Source organism: Lycium barbarum, chromosome 11, assembly GCF_019175385.1.
Source record: "Lycium barbarum isolate Lr01 chromosome 11, ASM1917538v2, whole genome shotgun sequence".
Lineage (NCBI taxonomy): Eukaryota > Viridiplantae > Streptophyta > Magnoliopsida > Solanales > Solanaceae > Lycium > Lycium barbarum.
Genome location: NC_083347.1, coordinates 62104700 through 62127112, shown reverse-complemented (window position 1 = coordinate 62127112; position 22413 = coordinate 62104700). Strand labels below are relative to the sequence as shown.

At 38.8% G+C, this 22413-nt stretch overlaps 1 protein-coding gene across 1 annotated transcript in view; it reads right to left on the bottom strand.

Annotated features, from left to right (window-relative positions):
• Positions 1–3112: 3112 nt before the first annotated feature.
• Positions 3113–22413, bottom strand: part of LOC132616635 (uncharacterized) — a 59839-nt gene continuing 40538 nt past the window's right edge. The window contains exons 11-16 of the mRNA XM_060331185.1: positions 5159–5234; positions 4937–5045; positions 4603–4715; positions 4397–4455; positions 4024–4132; positions 3113–3660 (exon numbers count right to left, since the gene is read on the bottom strand). Coding sequence (XP_060187168.1) covers positions 3526–3660; positions 4024–4132; positions 4397–4455; positions 4603–4715; positions 4937–5045; positions 5159–5234 — 601 coding nt within the window. The 3' untranslated portion in view covers positions 3113–3525. The remainder of the gene's footprint in view (positions 3661–4023; positions 4133–4396; positions 4456–4602; positions 4716–4936; positions 5046–5158; positions 5235–22413) is intronic.

The following is a 22413-nucleotide window of genomic DNA, read 5'->3' as shown; positions in this document are numbered from 1 at the left end:
TAAGCCTCGCCGAGCAAGGCCTTGTCTTGCTTTGAGCGAGCTCCCCTCTGCATCGCAACACTTAGGAAAATTTTGCTCTTCTGATTTCATGGTTCTATACTTTAGTTTGGGAGTACAAAATGTTATAATATCTCCCCCTTGGGATCATTCGTCCTCGAATGCTGGGTCATGGTTCTCATGGTCGAACTTAACATGCATTGCAGACATGGTTGCATGAATACTAAACTGACAAGAATACTGAACTGACAAATTATAGCATGAGGTCTGAATACTGAATGGAATGTAATGCGAATGCTATAATAAGAGGTTTGAATGCAAAGGTTAGTTACCTTCAACTCTTTCTGCTTTTGCTTCAAATAGCTGTGGATATTTGGACTTCATGTCCTGTTGGGATTCCTATGTAGCGTCTTCGACTTTCTGATTTCTCCGAAGCACCTTGACTGAGACAACTTTCTTAATTCTCAACTTACGAACTTAACGATCAAAAATAGCCATAGGAATCTCCTTATAAGCTATTCCATATTTAACTGTGATCGTTTCAATAGGGACAACCAATGATGGGCTCCAACACACTTCTTCAGCATGGATAGATGTAACACTGGGTGCACGAAAACCAAATCCTGCGATAACTCGAGCTCATAAAATACTTGACCAATCCTTCGCAGAAATCTGTATGGCCCAATATATCTGGGACTAAGTTTTCCTTTCTTCCCAAGTTCATAACACCTTTCATAGGTGAAACTTTCATGAATGCCCAATCATCAATCTGAAACTCAAAGTCTCTGCGCCGCACTGTTGAAGAAAATTTTGCTTCGCCAATTTCGAACTAACCAATTGGCGACCTACACCTTCGCCCATACAGAGCTTCGAATTGTGCCATCTTGATACTAGAGTGATAGTTGTTATTATAGGAAAATTCAATGAGAGGAAAGTGATCATCCCAATAACATTCTTCTTCATGTCATTCCACCAGTAATCCTGTTTAAGGGCATGATACATTTTCGTAAAGCTTGGGTAGGTAGAATATTTGAAACTATGTGCCTCTGCCATAATCCTCTCTCTGCGTCTATTTACATCTGGAACGCATAATTTTCCTTGGTACCTTAGAGTACCATCATCTCCCATTTGTTCGAAAGGTATGGGTCTATGCCTGTGAATCCCTTCCTTTAGCTGCAATCGATAGGGATCATGAAACCATTTTCCTCTTTTGCTCAGCTACTAAGGAGGATTTGGCTCTGTTCTGTACATCAACTCTACCATCTTCGGGAAAAGTTGAACTCCTAGGTTTGTTAAACGATAAACTTCTCTCACCGTGATTTTCTTGTCTCCCTCAACATGAGCGAAACTCCCCTTACTTGATTTCTTTTTGAGATACTTCCTGAAATACGCATAGTATTACTGTGCGCTAAGTCTTTGACCAGCACATGAAGATTAGAGTCTCGTACAATGGCGCTACCCTTGCGATACATAACTGGGCATTGATCTTATAACTTTTCTGTGATCACTTAATTGATAATAACTGAGCTAACACAAGTTGATCGACGATCAATATACTCACTTCGAGTTTCTTGTACACGCAAGGCACATTTCTTATGGAGACTCTCATTTTGCCCTCATTACTAAATAGAGGTTCTTCATATCTCATGCTAACCCTTCAGGTTTCAAATGTCCAACTGGACGTACTAACAATTTACACATCTCTCCCTTAGACCAAAGGTTGGTCTTATACTTGCATATCCTTTTCTCTTGTTGGGATCCAACCAACTTTCCTTACCTTTTGCAATTTTTTGTACTTTACATCACTGACGACTCATCTTTCGACTCATATCTAAGCAATCTTCCTTACTAGGAAAAGCTGAATTACTTACATGAATCCGCTAAGGTATTCATAACTGGAATATTTTGTCTTAACGACTTAACTTTGCTCACACTCGCAATCTTAGGGAGACCTTTTTTTTATAACTCTTAAGACTATTCTTTTGTTGTTTGCTCTCTTACTGCCTAGCTGGTTTTATTCTTCCACTGTCACAGTACTTTGGGTTTAAATTAAACTCGTTGGGTTCTAGCACGCATTCGGTGTATTCAAATTGTTACCCACTCACTAGTGTTAACCTGACTGAGGAATTCAAAACGTACCTCTACTAGCCCTACTGAAATTACTAATTCAATGCATCTACTCAAAACTTACTTACTATTATTCTACTATCCACTTGGTAGCATCATGTTCTCTTATTATGCTCTGAATAACTAAAGTGAAATATAAGGTTATTTCTAACTTCCCTCATCATCCGACCCTATCCTACGGTCATATGCTATACCTTTTTTTTGAACTGTAGACATGGATCACACCTAGGGCAATTTCATCTGTCTTAAACTGAAAATTGGAATACCTACTCCCGAAATTTCTCTATACTTCAAAATCATACCAGACTATACACATTTAGGGTAAGCACTTACTCACATAACCTAAGAGGGAACTGCCACATTTTCTTATCTCATAGTAATATCTGCTTTTTGTAGTAACTTACTAATATAGTACTTTCTAGTGATCTGAATAAATTTGAACCAATTAAAAATATTCCCCAAACTTAGCCAAATTCTCCACTTTTCGTTCTGCCATTTGCACACCTCGCGGCCCGAGCCCCATCGCGAGCTCTTGTGTCGCTTTGGACCTCGCTCCACGAGCTCCTTTCCCTCTGCAACACTTGGAACCTTTCTAGTCTGCTTGGTTCCATGGTTCTCATTTCATACATATATTCTTAGTCATGTTCATGGGTCATACGAAAACACATCTTCTGTAATATCACACGCTCTTTGCCACTTAGATATTTTTCCCCTAGGCTCTTTTCTATCCAAAACTATGGTGAGCAGTTTATGCACGCTGAGCTACAAGCTCTTAGATTAACTAATTCCACTCGAGATTACTTTTGTGCATCACATTCGCACAATTTCAGTGCCTCCCAACAAAATTGTCAACTTGGGATTGATGGTTTTGAGATTGTGGAGCATGGGTATTAATGGTTGTTTGATTTAGATCATGAAACCTACTTTAAACCCAATAAAAAGGTTACAAAATTAATTATCCTGAAGCAAGACAGCACTATAAAGTTGATTTCTTGTAGAACAATCAAAACACTGGCTATGATATAAGAACACCAAGTACATCAAGCAACCATTATCAATGTATTCAATTATTCGACGCTTATCCCTTCTCGATGTATCGGATTGAGGTTCAGATGCTGATTGCATTAAGCAAAACCAATTGTTCCATTATCGTACAATCTAAGGTACCCAAAGAGTCCATGAAGCACGACCTCTCTTCTTCTCTGTCCTTTTTTTTTTCATTAATATTTCCGTAAGCCTCATGTAGACCGAGCTACCACCTTTATATTCTGTTCTCTGCTTTTGATGATCCCTTTGCCTAATGGCTGTAATCAAACTTTAAAATGGACAGAGCTTTCAAGGTCCACCTAGATACTGGATAACCGAATAAATATTACATTTTCAATTCAACTACTTTAGTCGTCATGCCATAGATGTAACCCGAACAGAGTGATCTGCAGATCCAGTCAAGAAGACGGGTGATGTCGGATGCCAGTCTACTGTTGTTATAGATGCACTGTGAGGAAGAGTTCTCATCCCATATGGATGACCTCGGACCTGATACAACAAAGAATTATTTGTAGTGTCAATAAATCTTAACATAAGTAAACCAGCACGGAAAGATATAACAGTAACTGGAAATGAACAGGAGACATAGCAAGGACCAATGAAACTACATTTTATCAGACTGGCCCTAGGCCTTGTGACATTGTATGTGCACTGCTATTCCCAACAGTACTTATTAACACTAAAAGAGAGATCCAGTTGGTTTTACTGATGGGACAATTTTCTGTGACCACCACAAATGATTGCCCATTTTCAGTTAAGAGGCCAACCTAGAGCTTATGAACTAATAGTTAGATTCTGAGAACATCAAGGCAAATGAACCTAAACATATAATTCTGTGTGAAACTAGTTTACCTGGTATATAGGCGCCCTCAGGGAGTTGGATGTCACAAGAAGTTTTCTTCCATCAGCATCGAGAGCCATTTCATGCTTATAGTGTGACAGACTCTGAAGGTTATAGAATCTGCAACACGGGGAGGATAGATGTTAAGAACCTTATTCTACAACAAGACAGGAAAAGAGAACGTCTTTCAACTTAGAGAACAAATTTAATGGGGAAAACAAAAAAAAATAAAAGATATGCTGCTTCATAGAAAGTATATTAACTAATGATAAATGATTTTTGATCCACAAGCATGAGACTAGGGCTAGAAAACATTTCTAGTTAACTGGAATTTTCATACAAGAATGAAATACCAAAACTAAAGGATTAAACAATCCCATGTACCTGCTGCAATCTGTTGACCAAAGTACTTTGCCTTGATTCTGCAAACTCCACTCAAATATCTGCCTCACAAACTACTGAGTTAGATTCTTCACAATGCAGGTAACAAAGTAAAGCTTTCAGCAAGGTGACAACCTTACATATATGGAGAAGCACTCAAATGCATGAAAAGAAAATAAAGTGAATTTGCTGACTGCTAAATAACTTGCCTTTCCATCCATACCCAAAGTGAAAATGCTTGTCTCATCAGAACCAAACAAAACAGAACTAATTGCCGAATCATGTGCTGGCCATCCAATAATTTGCAAGCCAGCAGACATATCTATCACTTGTTAAGGTTAAGCTGGCTATGCAGGCCAGCAAAGTTATGGGATCATGTCAACTGAAAGCACAGATTCACTCTCAAACACCATTACTCACAACAAAAGATAGAGAGAGAGAGAATTAGGTAGAGAGAATGGTAAATAAATTTAAAAGTTTCCTAATGCAAGGTATAAGAGAGGACGTCTACAGCACTATGTTCACTAGCTCAGACAAGGATACCAAACATGTGTATCATTCCATCAGTAGCTGCAGCTGCTAAAAGTTTTCCATTGTGATTGAAGCATACTGAAGTAATTGGAGGTGGATCTTCACCAAGAGGAAGGACTGTCTTCAATAAAGTTTGATACGAGTTGGGCTTTAGAATCCTCATGCAGAAAGGAAAGGAAATAGTATTGTAAATTCGGCACTTGGATACAACCGGGACCCAAAATAATTGCATACCATGGCTTTCCACGTCCTCATGTTCCAGACAGTTAAAGAAGCACAGCCCAATTTACCAATGTCACTCGAACCAGGCCTGCAAAACTGCCATTTAGGATCACTTTTGAGGCAACCAAGAACTAGCGTATACATCTTAATTAAGCATATCAAAACTCTCACATAGATCCCCAAAAATTGTTTAATCAGAACTAATGAATAAATTACAAGATAAAACAAGTGAATATTTTAAGTCAGATGAACTCTACTGAACTAATATCCTCAAACCAAAGGCATCAATCCCCTCTTTAAGTAAAATTTAATAGCTGATCATGAGAAACAGTTAAGGTCAGGATCAACTACCATAGACCACAACAATCATTAAAACTCCGGAAAGGTATGTTTTAGTCAACTAAAAGTTGGAACCTGAGAGTAGGATTTTATCTTAGGATAGATGGAATTAAGTAGAATATACGCAATACAAGTTTAGCAAGGTAACTTCCAACTCTAGAGGTCTATTATAAATCTCAGTATGAGCCCTATAAATCTTGATTAAATGGTGAAATAGGTTACGAGGTATCTAGTTTATGATCGCAAACAAGTATGGGAGAAGGATTGGAGTGAACCCATCGTTAAGTGGAAGGATTCAAAGCGATTGAGGTAAAGCCAACTCTAAGTTGAGGTCTATGAGGTGGAATCACATATAATCCTCGGGATTCTTAGATTTGCTTTAGAGTTCCAAATTTAGAGCCCTTATGGGTTACTAGGGTTTTTAGAATAAATAAGGTTTATGGACTGGTCTACGGATGTCAAACCATGTTTTGTTGCATGCTTCCTCTTTAGATTAATGGAGATATAGAAGTAGCTAGTTCATTTGAAATAAGTCAAAGCATTGAGGTCACTGCTAACCTTTCCATTACTGGTTTTCCGGTATCTAGCACGTTCTCTATTGAATTATGCATGTTTTAGACAAAAAGTAAAGTGTTGTTATAAAAGTAACTCAAGCAAGAAAGATGCTCTCAGGTACAGTTTTGGAGGATAGGGATTAAATACTTTTCCAGCCACTTTGAACCTGCTCCGGTGATGGAATCTACTGGGAGAAATTATTTTTTCTTCAATCATTCTTTAGTGATTTTTTTTATTTTTATTTTTGAAAAGGTAACACTTGTATATTTATCCAAAAATCAGACCTGTCACAAAACAGTTACAGGTCTCATAGTTACAAAGGAGTATTCAGAAGATCTTCAATCCTATAACAAAAACTTATATAGAACCTAAGACATCCATAAATGATTCTAGATCATCCATATACTCCTGTTTACACCAAAAGTAGAATAAAGCAAGACACTTCATTTTCATCTTCTGTAAAGAATTACACTTATTTTCAAAACATCTAAGGTTCCTTTCACTCCACACAGACCACCAGATGCAAGCTGGTATAATTCTCCATCTCTCTTTGTAGAAAGGTTGGCATAACTATTCCACATCTCCAGGACTTGAACAATTTTCTCAGGCATTATCCATGTTAAACCTTTCAAATTGATGAATAAACTCCATATCTGAAAGGTAGTCTTGCAGTGAATAAAAGAGGTGACTAACAGTCTCTGCTTCTTCACCACAAAAGAAACACCTTGGACTAAAATTAAAACCCCTTTTCATGAGATTTTCCTGAGTTAGTACTGCCTGCTTAGCTAGCAGCCATACAAAACAAGAAACTTTGTAAGGGATCTTAACTTTCCATATCAATTTCCATGGCCAGTGGTCAATCTGGTTTCTGTAAATGTTAAAAGTCTGTATGCCGCCTCCTCAAAAACTAGCCTAGTTTGTGATTCTGCCAGATTAGGCAGTCTTCATCATCAGATGGTCCCCTAAATTGCTCCAAGGTCTTGTAGAAATCTGCTAGTCTCTGAATCTCCCAGTCATTTAGTAGTCTTCTAAAACTCAAACTCCACCCCTGATTAGACCATATCTCTGCCACAGAGGCATTTTGTTGCTGGTTGAGGATGTATATATTCTGGGAATAAGAGTTTCAAATTACCTTGTTCTAACCAATTGTCTTCCCAGAAGGATATCTTCATGCCATTTCCTGCCTTTAGTTTGCAATTTCCCTTGAGCTTTGGCCATTGATTCCTGATAGCTCTCCATAAACTTGTTCCATAAGTGCTAGTTACAGGTTTAGTTGTCCAGTTGTTTTCCCTTTCATATTTCACACTTATCACCTCTTTCCACAAGGATTGTTCATTGGAAGCAAATCTCCAAAGTCATTTCATCAAAAGGCTTTGGTTTTGAGCTTTCAAATTCCTGATTCCCAGGCCCCCTGCCTTTTTGCTTCCTATTAGAGCCTCTCATTTAACCAGGTGGATCTTCTTAGTGTCACTATTAACCTCCCAAAGGAAGTTCCTTCTCAAGAGATCCAATCTCTCAATAACACTTTTAGGAATAGGGAAATCATGTATGTGGGCATGGCATCCAAAACACTATTGATCAGTGTTAATTCCCCCCCCCCCCCCCCCCCCCCCAGGATAGATATTGGCTCTTCCAGTTCACTAGCCTTTTTTCACATTTCTCAACCACCCCATTCCATATTCCTATGGACCTGCTTTTAGCACCAAGGGGCATGCCCCAAGTAAACAGTTGGCAATTCCCCAGATCTTCCTCCCAGAACCTCAATCAAGGAGGACAAATTAGTTACTTCATTTACTGGATATAAGAAGCTTTTAGTAAACCTGGTACTGCTTCAAGTTGCTCCCTGTCAGCATCACAAAAGATCAGAGTATCATCAGCATATTGGAGATGAGTAATCTCCATATCTTCCCCTACTCTGTTAGAAACTTTGAAACCCTTAATCCACGAATTTTCTTGAGCAGTTCTTAGCATATCATTGAGTCCTTCCATAGCAATGATAAATAGGAAAGGAGATAGGGGGTCACCCTGTCTTAAGCCTCTCTGAGAGGGGAAGAAACCTATTGGAGATCCATTAATGAGGATAGAAAACTTTACTGAACTAATACAAAATTTTATCCACCTGATCCATCTAGAACTCTCTTAGCCAGAGTTTTTAGAATAAAATTCCAGTTGAGATGATCATAGGCTTTCTGTATATCCAGCTTGCATAAAATACCTGGCTCACTGCTCCTCAGTCTTGAGTCCACTCACTCATTTGCCATAAGAATAGCATACATTATCTGTCTTCCTTTGATGAAAGCTAGTTGATGGTTATCTACCAATTTGTGCATCACCTTCTTAAGTCTTTCAGTCAATAATTTGGAAATGATTTTGCAGATGCTACCTATCAGGCTGATAGGTCTGACATCTGTGAGCTCCTTGACTCCCATCTTTTTTGGAATCAAAGCCACATAAGTGGCATTAAAACTTTTCTCAAAGAAGCATCTATCATGAAAGTTTTTTACTGCAGCAATCACCTCCTCACCTACTACTTCCCAGCAATGAACAAAAAAGCCATTGTATACCCATCAGGTCCAGGAGCTTTGTCTCCAGCACATAGTTTGACACAGTTCAAGATTTCCTGGTTTTCAAATTCCTTTTGTAACATCTGGTTTTCTTCTTCTGTAATTCTGAGGCCATCTCTAATACCACCAGTTGGTCTCCATGATTCAGTTTCAAAATATAGTTTCCGGTAGAATTCAACAATTTCCTTCTTAATTCCTTCAGGATTCTTGATAGTCTGTCCATTAACATTCAGCTCATCAATGTTGTTGAATTTTCTGTGTGAATTAGCAGTTTTATAAAAGAACTTAGTGTTCTTGTCCCCCTCCTTCAACCACAAAGCCCTTGATCTTTGTCTCCATGCCACCTCTTCCTCCTTAGCAATTTCCTCAAATTCAACAAGTAAAGCAATTTTTGAATAGATTTCCTCTTCAGTCAGGGCCCTATGTTCATGAATTGCTTCTAGTAGTACTGCAAGCTGGTTAAGGATGGATTGTTTCTGCAAAGCAAGATTACCTTGAGTAGTTTTGCTCCACTCTCTCTGGTTGTCTTTGAGTGCTCTCATCTATAAGAATTTAGTTTCCTTTTGTTTGTTGAGACAATTGTACTGGTTGTTACACGTTTCAGCCATAGACCAAACAATTATGGATGGTTATTCGTTCACTGGGTCAATGGACTCATCCCACATTTTCATGATTACATGTACAGCCATAGACCAAAAAAGGTGACATCGAGGAGCTAGTTACAAGACTCTGGTAAGCCCCACATCTTTCGTGGATGATGAATTTAGTTTCCTTTTGTTTGTTGGGACAACTGTACTGGTTGTTACACGTTTCAGAGTTTGCTCCATGCAGTATTCAGTTGCTTTGAGCTTCTTCTTTTTTCAGAGTTGTTTGAGCTAGTTATGTTGAGATGTTTAACACATGGATCTTATCTACTTTATGAATAAAGGCAGTCCGGTGCACAAAGCATCCCCCGTGAGCAAGGTCCCAGGAAGGACCGCACCCCAAAGGGTGTGATGTAGACAGTCTACCCTAATGCAAGCATTAGTGGTAGCTCCCACGTCTAAAACCCTATAGGTCACACGGAGACAACTTTACTGTTGCTTTAAGACTCCCCTTCTAAAAGGGCAGCCCAGTGCACAAAGCATCCCGCGTAAGCAGGGTCCGGGAAAGGGCTGCACCCTAAGAGGTGTGATGTAGACAGCCTACCCTAATGCTTGCATTAGTGGCTGCTTCCATGGCTCAAACCCATGACCTATAAGTCACACGGAGACAACTTTACCGTTGCTCCAAGGCTCAAACCCGCTTACTTTATGAATATTGAACGATTTTGGGGATTTATAATATAGTGAAATGCTTGAGAATGGAAGAGTTAAATGATATCACCCGGTTCGCCTAGTGGGGCGAGCTTGCTAGTTGCCCGTCACAGCCCTACAAATTGGGTCATGCCACTAAGAAGAACGACGTTAAGTGAGATTGGAAGGAACTGCGGTGCAAAAGTGCAGTCAATTAGATATCTTGACCCAACGTTTTAGGAGAATGGCATGATAGAAGAAGATACAACAACAACATATGGGATCTGGGGAGGGTAGAGTGTACGCAGACCTTACCCTACCTTGTGAAGGTAGGAAGATTGTTTCCGATAGACCCTCAGCTCAAGAAAAGATGCAAAGACAACAATAATAATAGACAGTAATAGCAACAACATAATAAGATAAGATAAATGAAGTAAGGGAACAGTCAAGTTGTAATAGAGAACTAAAAAAAATAAGCAAATGTACAAAGATAATAATACTCCTAGTATCAAGACTAATAATTTCAAAGCAATGAAGACTCCTACAGGACAGGACCCAGAGCACTGCACTGAAACCTGGTGCACCGATCCCCCTATTTCACCACATCAAATTTCTCATTATCAAAGGCTAGGGGTAAATGAATGGGGCTCATGAATATGAACCGACCAAAGACTGTTCATTAACGAGCCAAGCTTGAGCACAATTACTGTTTGAATACTAATCAAGCAGCACAAGTTTGCTTACTTTTGGCTTTCTGTTCCAATCTCATATGCTATCATGATAATTGGCGGAACTGCCCAATCATTTCCACAAACCTACAGGTATTGCTTACCCCTCCTTCCACTATCCCTTTGGTCTCTCAATCTCCCTCCGCTTAATGCTTCCTTCAGAACTCTAGCGCTGATGATGATGCTCAACAGCTAAGCTTAGATGCTTCTATCTTAGAATCTTTACAGTTTAAGGTTTAATATAATTTCAAAAACAGATCAAATGTCGCAAAGTTTATACTTTTCACTACTTCAGAATCATTTTGAAAGTCTATGTTCAGTTTAATTTCTTGTTGGTTTGTCGGACTCATTCATCTCACAGCAATCACATTTTGTAGTCAAGCCAAGCTCTTTAGAGCCAACTAGCTGAAAACTTTTATTCCAATCAAGAGTTTGAACAGGACATAGGGCGATGAGTTGGAATACCTACTTCTTAATCATGACACTGCGCAACCCAATAAGCAGACGCAGAAACAATAAAAAGGTCCAGACATGTCAACCGTAACCAAAATCCTCATTCACCATCAAATATAATCAGCTAATTCTGACTAACAAGTTAACAACTGGGAGATATATCCATTTTCCCACAACTAACTGTCTATTTTCCAAAACTAAATTACGTAGGCAAAATACATAGAAAGACACTTAAACTTTGCCTCTACCATCTGTTGAATACTCCAACTTATAAAATGATCATCTAAACACCTCAACTTGTCTCCACTGTGTCAGTTGAACACTCAAACTTACAAATTAATCATCTAGACACTTCCAAAATTTATGTGCCATGTCAGCGTTGGGTTTCCACGAGACACAGTGGGAACGAGTTTAGGTGTCTAGATGTGCGTTCTCAAAGTTGGAGTGTTTAGTTGCCAGTTGAGGCCAAGTTAAGGTGTCTATCTATGTATTATGCCTATTTACTTATCAAAACCCTCTCCTACCAATCTAATACCAGAATCAATTCACTTATTTATGCTATCAACAAAAGAATCTAATTTACTGACTCAATCACTTATCGAAACAAATTTCTTTTAAAGAAATGTAACACATAATTAAAATAGAAAAAGTGAAACAGAGGAGTGCTATGAAAAGGTTACGTGATTAGAAGATGCAAAAAATTAAAAGGCAAATTCAAAGATTATGAGACCAACTATGTTATGGGAATGAATTTCCATATTCACATATGAACATTGTAAAAATAAGAATGTTAAAGATGAGGTGGGGTCATAAAAATTGGACAAGATTAAAAATTATCAAATCGGAAAGCAAGGCAACTAGCACAAATAGAAGATAAAATAAGAAAAAGCATCTGAAATGGTTGGACATGTCCTGTGTAAACCTTTAAATGCAAGGGCACATTATGTTACACAGATCCTCCATTTCCCGTCTCTGATTTATGTGGATACAACATGACATAGGTGCCAGTTGGACGCTCAAGCTGATCTAGTCAATCCAAAGAGGGTGTGTTGACAATGTGGATGAATAGAAAGAAGGAAGGAACGAAAGAAAAAGGGGAAAGAAAGCAAGAGCAAAAGAGAGAAGGAGATGGAGAAGGAAACAAAAGAAGGAAAAGGAAAGCAAAGAGAAAAAAATATAATAAGAAATCAAGAAGAGAGGAGAAAAGTCTCTCTGCCATCATAGTTGTCGTCAACTCTCAGGTTACCATATGAAGGCAAAAAAAAAAAAAAAGGTAACAAAGAGCTGAAGAGAGAAGGAGATGGAGGAAAAGGAAACAAAAGAAGGAAAAGGAAAGCAATGAGATAAAAATGTAACAAGAAATCAAAAAGAGAGGAGAAAAGCATCGCTACCATCATAGTTGTCGTCAACTCTTGGGTTCCCATATGAAGCAAAAAGCTCTCATCTTGGGTTTTTCCATTGCTGGTGGGCTAGGCTTCTCAACAATGGGCTATATATCTATGTCTATCTACATTATATTAAAAGCATGAACTCCTAAACTTAAAAGTTAAATTACCTTAACACCCCTCTCAATAATTTTCATATTTAATTTTTTTCTAAATAAATGCCATAAATAACTCCCTATTAGCCAACGCAAACTAAAAAAGCCTTTTCAGAAAGAGATCCCACCGATTGAGAAAGAGTAGTTGCCATTTCATTTTCTTTTAAAACACTTCCTTTGCCAATTAGAGACCTTACAGTACATCGTTGGTAAATTCTTAAATCCAAGCACTCTATACACCTTGCTTTTCTCAATATTTATGCTTTACAACTTTTCATGGCTAATCCAAATGTTTTGGCTTTCTCCTTTAGGCTAATTTTATCACAACATAATATTTAATTTTGATTGCAACAATCCACGGTTTCCACATGGCCTACAATGACACATTTTATGACAACAGTTGTTTTCACAATTAAGGTCTTCTTAAAAGGTGAATCACAAGATCAAACGACACCACCTTCTCAATTTTCTGTAGTCTGTGCTTTGAGAAATTTTGTATGATTCAATAATTTGGACCAATATGATACTCCTTCCCTCCCTTTTAACTGCTAATTTAGTTTTTTTTTATATATATTTATTAAAAAATAATAAATCCAAAGCATAGTTTTCTGAGTTACTCCTATTTAATAAAGTAGACTGATTTATTTTTCTCAAATAATGTGCAATTAAGTGTATAGTTGAAAACAATTACCAATTGTAATTTTGATTTCCTAAAGTGAATTAATTTTCGATAATTTTTTTAAAGTTGAAGTAACTGTTAATTTGGGACGGAGGATTGGAGTATATCATAGTGTTTTTGTTAGTACTATTACTTTTGTTAGAGAAGATGTAATTCATTGTTTAATGATACTGATGAAATTTTGTGTTAGGGGCCGTGACCAATTAGCTTGAAAAAAATTTAAATATTTGGAGTAGGATGATTTTTGCTATTCCTTATGATTCTCGTGAAACTATTAAATGAATAACACATCTAAGTGAAAGTTAAACCAAATATTTTCTCTAAACATATGTCAATGTGGATTTGAATAGTGATAACGAAGTTGTCTTTTTTGTACGTCCGCAGCATTCCAATATGGGTTTTTCGCTCATGCCTTTCTTTTGTTATATATTTACATCACGTGACTATTTTAGATTGGAATATATTGAATTTCCAAAATGATTTGGTTGAGTAATGATATGTCCAAGTCTTCAGTAATATTCGAAATAAAATAATATCTTTCGTTAGTTCTTCCTTAAAAATGCTTTATGAATCAAATATTGTGCGTATAAGATGGTATCAGTAATTATATTTGTATAATTAAACAAGAAATATAGTTAAACACTTTGTATTAACATAAAGATTTTGCTATGTAGTGTTTCCACCATCTTACTTCTCAAAACCCCAACACATGACTTCACACAGAAAGTCTACTGATTTCACGATAAACAAGTCTCTTCCTATTTCATGGGAAAGGAGTTCAATAACAATGAAGACGAAAACAAACAATGAAGATTAACGTCCAATATCAAATAAGACAATTAAAGCCAACAAAAAAGATTAGTGGTCTCTCTTTTAGTGAAATAAACTATAACTAGCTTTATTTTTGATGTTTTATTTAAGGGGAAAAAAGCAATAATATTGGTGTGTCAACCTAATATCAAGTTTAGTGTTTTTTTTTTTTTTAAATATGAAATCATCTCGTGTTGGTGTAACATTCAAACTTTGATTTGTATTCTTGCGGCAATCATTTTGATCCATAATTCTTCAAATGTTTTTATTCTTATTGGGTTTTTCATAGATTATCCATATGTATTTACATATAAATACATATATTCAATCAAAAAAAGATGTCAACACAAATACACAATATTTCATCAGACTATAAGTGTAAGTCAATTCTATGTAGTTATTTGTATAGTTAAAACAAGACTATTTTCATAAATTCATATATCAAGTTATTGTACTCGGTGCTTTGTTTTGAAATTATTTTGCAATATTGTATTCTACAAAATATGGCATACACGTGCAACGCATGTGCCAAGAAACTAGTATATATATAAGTGGGATGCCCCTATATATATATATATATATATATATATATATATATATGCCCCAAAATGTAAAGTTAAAAGAAAAAATAACCATTAAAAGTTAAAGGCCCTTTTTGTCGTTCATTTAAACACTGCTCCTATGACATTTTTGTACCAAATTGTAAATGTAATTTCTAATTAATACTATAAAGGGCAACCCGGTGCACTAAGCTCCCGCTATGCGCGGGGTCCGGGGAAGGGCCGGACCACAAGGGTCTATTGTACACAGCCTTACCTTGCATTTCTGCAAAAGGCTATTTCCACGGCTCGAACCCGTGACCTCCTGGTCACATGGCAGCAACTTTACCAGTTACGCCAAGGCTTACTACTTAATACTATATTATATATAAATATTGTATAATAAATAAACCAAGTGCATAATTAAATTTTGTCAAACAGACTTTGTTGAAGAATGAAAAAAAGTGCCACATCGGTGGTTAATGAGATGGGTTGAAAAAAAGTGTCACATCGGTGGTTAATGAGATGGGTGCTCTCCTTATATGGACAGTGGACTTGGGCAATCCTCCCCTCATGAGCTAGCTTTTGGGGTTGAGTTAGACCATTCTTTACATGGTATCAGAGCAGGCCCCATCTCACCCGATGTTGGTCCCCCAAATTAAATTGCCCACGCTTCAGATGTGCAGTCCTGGGCGCGAGGTGGGGTGTTACAGAATGAAAAACAAAATGTCATGTCGATGGTTAATGAGATGGGTGATCTCCTTATATGGACTTGGGCAATCCTCCCCTCATGAGCTAGCTTTTGGGGTTGAGTTAGGCCCAAGATCCATTCTTTACAGAATTAATGATGTCACACATCGTATTACTGCTGGGTGGATGAAGTAGAGGCTCGCATCCGGAGTCTTGTGTGATAAAAAGGTGCCACCAAAACTCAAAAGACAAGCTCTACGGAGTGGTGGTTAGACCAACTATGTTGTATGGGTGGAGTGTTGGTCAGTCAAGAACTCTCACATTCAGAAGATGAAAGTTGCGCAAATGAGGATATTGCGATGGATTTATGGGCACACTAGGAGAGATAAGATTAGAAATGAACATATACGAGACAATGTTTGATACAACTCGAATGGCATCAAAACCTTTTACAAGGAGCCAAGCGAGGGAACTTCAAGCTATGCAAACATTGTTCATGAGGAGGGACATACTTGAATACACTCTAGCACCTTCCCGGGGATTTCAAGTGTTCATGATAGCGTGGGAGGATGGTTTGGAGAAGAGGGTTGAAGATAGTCATACTTGCAATGTGACTATCACTTGAAGATTTGCAAATTCAAGCTTTGTTCCCAAAAGAAGACACCCAAACAAGGCTCTTACTTCATTAAGGGTAAAAGTGTAATAGTGTAGTTGTCTTCTTTTGAGCCTTAGTATAAATAGTAGTTTATTTCATTTAGAAGACTTAGACTATTTTGATTATTCATATTTTGAGATTGTAAAACTCTTTTGAGTGTTGAGAGCTTGTGAAGCCTTGGATTGTGTAATTGTTGAGACGAAAGGTTGCTTGGGATTCAAATCCCTTGAGGTCTTCCTAAGAATTTGGTGTTTCTTTTGCTCTTAATTTAGAGGTCTTAGTTTTCTATAACTTTGGTTGCTAAATTAAGTCTCAAGTTGTGTCAAATTATCTATCTTTTTCTTTTCTTGCATGTTAATTCTATTTTTCTTTCTTAATCTTGTATCAATTGGCATCAGAGCTTAGCTTAGGTTTGTTCCATCAAATCTAGTCTTGGGTTTTGATTCAACAAAAAAAAAAAAAAAAAAAAAAACTCGAATTTTCTTGTTGATTTTGTTGAATCTAGTGTTAGATTAGAGTTTCCTAGTGTTTCTAGAGTCTAAATCTTCAATTTGGAGTTAGGGTTTGTGTTCCACCATTGTTGAGCTTCAAAGCTTCAAGAACTTGAAAGTGGGTCTTGTTGAAGAAGGTGAAGTTGAAGGTTGAAACCTATTGGGCTTTGTTCTCTACATTAAAGAGAACTTAAATCCGAAATTTGAGCCAATTTGGAGTTGATTTGAGGGTAGTTGAATTTTTGAATTGTTCTTGTATTCTTGAAGACCTTCAAATCTTCATAAGGAAGAAGACTCTCCAAAGGGCCATTTGATCCAAAAGTTGTCAAATAAATTTGTGAAAAAGTGTTTGTGGTCCAACAAAACAAAAATATCAGAAATACTTAGTCTAAGTTTCTGATTTTTGCAAAAAAAAAAAAAAAGAAGGCATCGAATTGGCCCATATGCGACACTACATGAGACACATGCGAGTCGCATGTAGAACCTGCTAGTCGCGGGTGGAGTCGCGCCCGGTGACAGAGATTTGAACACTTGGGGTGCATCATCGGCGAAATGCGGATCACCATCGCAGGTTGAACCTGCGAGTCGCAGGTGGTGTCGCACTTTAAGACAGAGAGTTGAGCATTTTGGGGTGCATCATCTGCGAGACGCACATCACCATCGCGTGTTGAACCCGCGAGTCGCAGGTTCTGCACAGGTGTCGCAGGTTGCACATTTCAGGTTTTTCAACTCTAATTCTCTTTGATTCCATTTCTCAAAAAAATAAAAAAAAATCTTGATCCTTAGTTGATGGTCTTATGTCCCTAATCCTTTGGTAGGGAACAAAAAAAAAAAAAAAAAAAAGAGTACAGAAATTTAAAAATTTCCGTTATTTCAAATTGATACCTTGGATCAATTGGGGCTTCCCGGTCGTGTTTTCAAGTTATCACCTACCCGGGCCCGAAATTTTAGTTATTTTCCCGATTTTTGCATTCCATTTTCTTGTGTCTCTCAACTAGTAGCCATTTAGTAGTTGTTCCTACTTGTGTTTGCTAGTTCTTGTGTCCGCATTTCTTTCGTACCAATTCCTTTCGTGCTTTTTATTTCATTTTTTTTTACTTCGTTGTTAATTTCTTGGCTCAAGTGCGTTTGTTTTATTGAGTCGTCCTCGTTCTTCTTGGTCTAACAAGAATCTATTCCAACCAAGAGTAGAATTTGAACCCTTGTGACTAGTCGACATTAACAAGCACACAATCTTTGGCGGAAGCAATTTGTGAGGCAATCAAAAGTGCGCATACTTGAGCGATTGTGAGTTGATTTTACTAATCTAACGTGTTTGCTTGTTTTGTTGAGTGTCTTAATAGGTACCATGGCTACGGAGGATGAAACTCGAGTTCCCACCGGGGAACTCACACTAGTTGATGTAATGAGAGCCTTACAAGCCTTGAACGATAAGGTGGATAGTATGGGTGGTCGAATGGAAAACATGGGTGGTCGAATGGAAAACTTGGGAAGTAGGGTGGAAGCAATTGAAGGAGGTAGTAGGGAGGTCTCATATTCGCCCCAAGTGCAATACCAAGGCGGCACAAGCGGAGCTACTCGAAGCACTTCACCCACATTGTCACCCGGCACCTTCCATCATCTATATAACCCCACTCCCCAAAACACTCCTCAAAACACGACTCTCACCCCACCAAACAACATTCCCATAGGCCAACGAAACAACCCACTCCCACAAGATCAAAATCCAAATGACCCACCCCTAAATGCACCAATGCCACCCCAAAACCGTCCAAACATCCAACAACCAAATGAGGAAGAAATAGAGGAAGCTATACTTGAGCACGAACATTATGGTGACCAAGGTTGGAGGCCACGAGGGCAAGCACAAGGAGGTTATCGAGGAAGGGGTGGAAGACATGGTCCTAACCCTCACATGGGTAGGCAAAGAGGGTACCAAGGTCGTAACCATCAAGGTTATGACGACGATGGAGAATTTAATGGGAATCACGGTTATGGCGAAGGGCGAGACACGAGTCTCAATTCCATCAAGGTTACTCTCCCAACCTTCAAAGGAAGTAGTGATCCCGATACATTCCTTGATTGGGTGATGCATTGTGATAGAATCTTCTTGACGAATGACATGTCCGAGGTGAAAAAGACGTCTTACGCCATTGCTCAATTTGAAGGGTATGCCTCCACATGGTGGGAAACTCAAGTGAAAGCAAGAAGAATTATTGGGCTCCCGCCCACACCTACTTGGGATGAATTGAAGGAGGCCATGCGGCGTAAGTATGTCACCGAACGCTACAAACAAGAACAACTTAAGAAGGTGTACACCTTAAGGCAAAACAAGAAGAGTGTGGAAGAATACTATGATGAGTTCCAAATTGTCAAGATGAGGATCGACTTTGACGAGGATGAATTAAATGCTATGACTCGGTTCCGAGCCGGGTTAAATGGTGACATTGTCTCCCAAATGAGACTCCACAACTATGGGAGCATTGAAGAGACCCTTCAAGCAGCTATTGAAATAGAGGAGGGTCTCAAGGAAGACAAAATCAATAAGTCAAGGGGCTATGTGAGTTCATGGAACAATAACAAAGAACGAGGGGCTTTCTCCTCCAATTGGCAAAAGAATAAGGGCGTCGTGCAAGAAGTCAAGAAACCATCTGTGAAGAATTCCCAAGTTGAGAAGCAAGTCGGCCAACAACCTCCAAAGTTTGCGCCAAAAGAAGGAGGTACGAAAACTCCTATTCAATGCTTTAAGTGTCATGGCTTCGGTCATAGAGCAAGCGAATGCCCTAATCGAAAAGCGTTTATTTTGAGGGACACTTATAGTGAGGATGAGGGAGAGTGTGAGGGAGAGTATGATGGCAATCATGAGAATGAACAACATGATAGTGAAGGGGATGTTGTTGATGGTGATGAAGAGCTTATTGTACCTCTCTATGTGGTGCGTAGGACCATGATAAGCAAAGCAATAGATGACCCAAGTCAACGGGAAAATCTCTTCCATTCCAAGTGCATCATTAACCAAAATACTAGCATCATGATCATTGATAGTGGGAGTTGTGCCAATGTTGCTAGTACCACACTCGTTGATTTCTTGAAACTTCCCACCACCCGCCATGAAAACCCTTACAAACTTCAATGGCTCAATGAATGTGGTGAATTGAAGGTGACTAGGCAAGCTATCATCAAATTTGCCGTTGGGAAGTATCACGATGAGGTGTTGTGTGATGTTGTCCCCATGCAAGCGTGTCATCTTCTACTTGGCCGACCATGGCAATATGATAGGTCCGTCAACCATAATGGGAGAACTAACCAATACACCCTTGTCCACAATGGTGTCAAATATGTCTTGAATCCCATGACCCCCTCCCAAGTGGGTGAGATCTATAACAAAATGAGGGAGTTGAAGGAGAAGGGTCATAGTGCATTACAAAAGAAGAATGTTGGGGAAGAGGGAGTAGAGAAGAGTAGTTCTCAAGAGGTGAGTGGAAAGAAAGGAGAGCTTAGAGGAAAAACCAAGGTGTCGCTTTTGGCGAATTGTGGGGAAATTAGGGAGGAATTGGGGGAGCATCAACCGGTGATTCTCCTCATGCATAGGGACTATGCCTTGCACACTAATGAACTAACCCCTTCTTTCCCTAGTTCTATTTCTTCTCTTTTGCAAGAATTTGATGATGTGTTCCCAACGGAACTCCCAAAAGGGTTACCACCCTTGAGGGGAATTGAACACCAAATTGACTTTGTTCCGGGGTCTCAATTGCCAAACAAACCGGCTTATAGAGCCAACCCGGATGACACTAAGGAGCTTTAAAGGCAAGTGGATGAGCTCCTCAAAAAGGGAGTTGTGAGAGAAAGCATGAGTCCTTGTGCCGTGCCCGTGATCTTGGTACCAAAGAAAGATGGATCATGGCGCATGTGTGTTGATTGTCGGGCCATCAACAAGATAACGGTAAAGTATCGCCATCCCATACCTCGTCTTGATGACATGCTTGATGAGTTGACTGGTTCATGCATATTCTCTAAGGTAGATCTTAGGAGTGGGTATCATCAAATCCGGATGAAACCCGGAGATGAGTGGAAAACTGCATTCAAGACCAAGTTTGGTCTATATGAATGGTTGGTGATGCCTTTTGGTCTCACTAACGCTCCTAGTACTTTCATGCGTTTGATGAATCATGTGATGAAACCTTTTATTGGCAAATTCGTGGTTGTTTACTTTGATGATATTTTGGTGTATAGCAAAACCATGGATGAGCATGTTAGTCATTTGAAATGTGTGTTTGAAGTGCTTAGACGAGAACAACTTTATGCCAATGTTGATAAATGTTCCTTTTGTGTGGATGAAGTTGTTTTCTTGGGATTTGTTGTGAGCTCAAGGGGGGTTGAGGTTGATGAATCCAAAATAGAAGCCATAAGAAATTGGCCCACTCCAAAATCCATTGGAGATGTAAGAAGCTTTCATGGCTTGGCTAGTTTCTATAAGCGTTTTGTTAAAGGATTTAGCACTATAGCCGCTCCTTTGACCGAGGTAATCCGAAAGGACAAACCTTTTTCTTGGGGTGTGGAGCAAGCTAATGCCTTGGAAACTTTGAAACAAATGCTTAGCTCCACACCATTGTTGCAATTACCCGACTTTGACAAAATATTTGAAATTGAATGTGATGCTAGCAAAGTAGGTATTGGTGCCGTTTTAATGCAAGACCAAAAACCCATTGCCTATTTTAGTGAAAAGCTTAAGGGTGCGACGTTGAACTACTCCACCTATGATCTTGAATTGTATGCTTTGATTAGAGCTTTGAGTAATTGGCAACACTACTTGTGGCCTAAAGAGTTTGTGATTAGGACCGACCATGAGTCCTTAAAACATCTCAAGGCCTAAGGAAAGTTGAATAAAAGGCATGCTAAATGGGTTGAATTCCTTGAAACCTTCCCTTATGTAATCCAATACAAAAAGGGAAAGGAGAATGTAGTGGCGGATGCCCTATCAAGGAAACATGTTTTGATTAATACCTTGTCTTCCAAATTGATGGGTTTTGAAAGCTTGAAGACATTGTATTCCGAGGACCCCGTATTTGCCAAAATCTTTCTAGATTGCGAAGAGTGGGAAAGGGAGAGGTGGATTAGGGATAGGTCGTCTACTCCCTATTCTAGGTTTGATGGTTTCTTGTTCAAAAACAAGCGTTTGTGTGTGCCCATGAGCTCTTGGAGGGAATTATTTGTGAGGGAGGCACACAATGGGGGATTGATGGGACATTTTGGGATTGATAAGACTTTGGGTATTCTTGAGGAGCAATTTTATTGGCCTCATATGCGGAGGGATGTGGCTAAGATTTGTGGCCAATGCATTGAATGTCGCGGCGCCAAGTCTAGACTCCTTCCCCATGGTTTGTATACCCCTCTCCCACCCCTCAACAACCTTGGGTTGATATTTCGATGGATTTTGTGTTGGGTTTGCCTAGAACCAAAAGGGGTAAAGATAGCATCTTTGTTGTGGTTGATCGATTTTCTAAAAATGGCTCATTTCATTGCTTGTCATAAAGTTGATGATGCTCCTCATGTTGCCTCTTTGTTTGTTGAACATGTGGTAAAGTTGCATGGTATTCCCAAAACCATTGTGAGCGATAGGGATCCAAATTCCTCAGCCACTTTTGGAAAGAATTGTGGGGACGACTTGGTACTAAATTGTTGTTTTCTACCTCTTGTCACCACACAAACAGATGGCCAAACCGAAGTTGTCAATAGGACCTTGGGTTCTATGCTTAGGGCCATGGTTTAAAGGAAAATTAACATCTTGGGAAGATCAATTGCCTTTGGTTGAATTTGCTTACAATAGAGTCATTCATAGCACTATTGGCATGTCACCTTTTGAAGTCGTTTATGGTTTTAACCCCCTAACCCCTTTAGATCTAACCCCTTTATCTCAAGATGTTGTTGAGTTTAGATGGAAACAAACGAG